At 41.3% G+C, this 3575-nt stretch overlaps 1 protein-coding gene across 1 annotated transcript; it reads left to right on the forward strand.

The window, feature by feature from the left end:
* The first annotated feature begins 581 nt into the window (after positions 1–581).
* Positions 582–2725, forward strand: LOC136498404 (WAT1-related protein At5g64700-like). Its single transcript, XM_066494339.1, has 7 exons — positions 582–754; positions 890–955; positions 1105–1221; positions 1381–1642; positions 1737–1895; positions 2356–2511; positions 2624–2725. Exons 1-6 carry the CDS (start codon positions 582–584, stop codon positions 2509–2511), a joined length of 933 nt encoding a protein of 310 aa, XP_066350436.1. The 3' UTR covers positions 2624–2725.
* The last annotated feature ends 850 nt before the right edge of the window (positions 2726–3575 follow it).

A 3575-nucleotide genomic window follows, 5' to 3' on the forward strand; every position in this document is an offset into this window, starting at 1 on the left:
GAGCTAGCATTTTTTTTTTAAAAAAGTGGAATTCTCACTTCCAAGAAATCAATCAATTTCAAGTTTAATCCAAATATATAAAAATAAGTATCATCTCTTATATTAATCATAATATATATTTTAAAATATGTTTGAAGATAAAAATATTGATATTGTTTTCAATACACTTAATCAAAATTAAAAAAATAATTTAGTCCAAAATTAGAATTGCACTCCTTCTTGACTGAAGGAGTACCAAAGCTTGTACTAAGAGATGACACCTCTAAACAACTTTGAGAATCTCTCATGAATTTTACTTAAATGGACATGTTATACTTGTTAGGTATGGTTGTGGGTCCTGAGGGAATTGCGCGCTGATACAGAATGCATGCTTTGCTTTTTACATTATGATGTGAGATGAATGTCCCCATTCCCTAACGCACTTTGCAACAATAGCATTTTATTACTCTTGCGGATCCTATCAAAAGTTCCACGAGAATTCAGTAGCTATATATATAGAACAAAAAAATCATAAACACGTTTTAAGCTCTCTTGAATCGTCTTTGTAACAGCAGGTTACCTGGAACTGCTACTAGGTCGATATGGACGGGAGAAAGCCTTACATACTCGCCATCATGATACGGGTGATTGTCGCTGGAATGTTCGTTATCAACAAGGCAGCAATGGACCACGGATTGAACGGATTTGTCTTCGTCTTCTACCGCCAGGCAGCCGCGTCTCTCCTCCTGCTGCCCATTGCGGTCGTTCTTGAGAGGTAACTCCATCACCCGCTGGCAGCTGACTGCTGACTAAAATCTAGGAAAATCAGTGACAAATTACGTGGTCTTGTAAACGGTGGTCACTGGTCACCTCAAAATGATATACATATGATCTGTTTGACTTGTAGCAGGAGAAATGCAAAATCCATCATGTCGTCCGCGTTGCTCTTCAAGATCTTCGTCTACGCCTTAATCGGGTATACTCTAAGCATGCATGTAGTTTCAATTTGCTGTGTAATTTATTTAGGTTCATTGAATGACTGATTTTACTCGTCCGGAACTGATGGAGGGATGTTTGTGATCGAATTGCTGTACGTTTCTGTTGGATTCGTTGGTCGATTTCCAGGATTACAGTTACCGGCAATATGTACAACGTGAGCCTGAAGTTGACATCAGCAACGGTGCTAGCAGCATCAACCAACTCCATTCCCGTGATTACCTTCTGCCTGGCGCTTCTATTAAGGTGTCTAACTGAGATTATATAGAATATATAGGCAACGTCTATGGAGTAATTTGTCAAAAAAAAAAACGTCTATGGAGTAGTTTGTCAAAAAAAAAAAACGTCTATGGAGTAATTTTATATACATGCTTTGGTTGTTAACTATATATATGGCGCACGTAGGATGGAGGAGTTGAAGCTGAGGAACCCATCCGGCATAGCCAAGCTGACTGGCGTGGCGCTCTGTCTCGCCGGGGTCTTAGTCATTGCCTTGTACGCCGGGGAGTTGCTGAGCCCCGTCAACCATCACCGTGCCTTCGCTGCTCCCACCCATGGCCATGCCTCCGCCACGGCCGCGAAAACGTTAATGGGAGCCGCGTGGATCAAAGGGACGTTCGTCGCGGTGCTCGCTGTCCTGGCATGGTCCATGTCGCTCGTCCTGCAGGTCTCATCAACATATCTGCAGATCAGAACTATATAAATGTTTTATTAATTGTACTTACCTTGTGCTTAATCGATCTATGTCCATCCATTTGTAGGCCGCTGTGCTCAAGGAGTTCCCGAACAAGATGCTTGTGACAGTGGCACAATGCTTGTTCAGCACGGTGCAATCGTTCTTAGTCGCAGTGGTTGCTGAGAGGGACTTCTCAATGTGGAAGCTCCGGCTAGACATCAGCTTGCTCGCGGTCGTTTACTCGGTAAATTTTGTATTTGACGAGTTAATTAATTACTGCATCAAGTTTTTTTATTGTTTTTTTTTCTAACTATAAGTAAACTGGTACTGGTACCGGTTCCTCATCTAGAACAAAATTTATTACAAACTGTTACATGAGTTAGGTTAAGAAAAATGTTAACCTAGATTAAGAATTATCCGGGTTTCCATCGGAAATTGTCAACTAGGATTCAGAAGTTGTTGAATAAGATCTCAAAATTTGTTGCATGCTCTCTTTTCCTCATGTCGAATTTTCACTAGATAAGTAACAAATGCACCTTCACCAAATAAAGCTTTTATTACATTTTTATTGCCAATGCTAGCTATACTGAGGGATTATTTTTATTCATTTGCACAACCCATTTCCAAAAAAGCGACAGCAATTTTTAAGAATATTGATTTGCCTGTTTATATACATGCATGGATCCAACAAATCAATGGGCCAGGGGTTTTTGGTGTCCGGACTGAACTACTATCTCCAAGCATGGTGCATAGAGATGAAGGGTCCTGTCTTTCTCACCGCTTGGACTCCACTCACCTTCATCCTAACAATATTTTGTTCTTCCTTCTTTCTAGGAGAGATGGTTCATCTTGGCAGGTAGGTAAGCCATATACTATATTATTATACGTCAGATTAGCAATAAACAAATATAAAAGTTGAATAATCGACCTTTTCCTACCTCTCTTGTTTTTCCTCTCAATGCAAAACTGCAGCATTATTGGCGGAATCCTGCTATGCGGAGGCCTTTACAGCGTGCTATGGGGTAAAAGCAGGGAAACTAAGACCGTGCAATGCAACATAGAGGCCACCATGGTCGACGCCGGTGCTCAAGATGAGGTTCACAGGGAACTAGAAGGGCAAAAGGAAAATAAGAGTAGGGAAGAGCAGGAGAAAGCAGAATTTGTAACCTGTATTCAACAAGTGTGATAAATTATTAGTTAAATCGGGAATTATTTCTGTTTATTGATTTTTTAATATATTTATGTATCATAACATCCTATATTCCTTTAAAAAACTAATTTGTTAACTAAAATCAGAAACAAGGTATTGTATGTGAGCTCGCTAACTAGAGAGAGAGCACGGATCCCTACTTCAGATTTCAGAAGTCAAGTCTCACTTTCTCTTATCATGGATGTCGGTGCAGAAAGTGACCAACACGTAAATATTTATAGTTTTGCCGTACGTTGTGATCGAATGTGGCCTAGCACTCAATAACACAGGGTTTATACTGGTTCAGGCAACGTGCCCTACGTCCAGTTTGAGTCAGTCGGTGACTTTATTCCCGAGCCCAGGTGCTCGAAGTTTGTTGTGGGGTTATAAACGGAAGAGAGAAAGATGGGGGTGCAAGAGGTCCGGTCGGACTCTGGTCTGAAGGGCCGAGAGTGACGGGAGCTCCGCTATGTGCTAAGTGTTCGAGCATGTGCTCGAGGTTTGAACCTAGTGGTTCTTGTTGTAGTGTGTGAGCGAACTGATCGATCTCTCCTTTTGGGAGAGAGCGCATCCCCTTTTATAGATGAAGGGGATGGCCTTACAAGTGAGAAAGGGAGAGTGTACATACGCTAAGTCTTATTGCCCACACCGTTAGGTACAAGATGATTATAGGCGCCTATAACATTGTTAAATGTCAGATGCATATGGGAGGTTGCGTCGTTTTCTTCTGGTATG

The sequence above is a fragment of the Miscanthus floridulus genome, chromosome 12 (assembly GCF_019320115.1).
Source record: "Miscanthus floridulus cultivar M001 chromosome 12, ASM1932011v1, whole genome shotgun sequence".
Taxonomy (NCBI): Eukaryota; Viridiplantae; Streptophyta; class Magnoliopsida; order Poales; family Poaceae; genus Miscanthus; species Miscanthus floridulus.

Coding starts and splice junctions, on each gene's coding strand:
- LOC136498404 (XM_066494339.1), top strand. CDS start 582: ATGGACGGGAGAAAGCCTTACATACTCGCCATCATGATACGGGTGATT. Junction 1,222..1,380: donor TGCCTGGCGCTTCTATTAAG/GTGTCTAACTGA, acceptor TGGCGCACGTAG/GATGGAGGAGTTGAAGCTGA. Junction 1,643..1,736: donor CCATGTCGCTCGTCCTGCAG/GTCTCATCAACA, acceptor ATCCATTTGTAG/GCCGCTGTGCTCAAGGAGTT.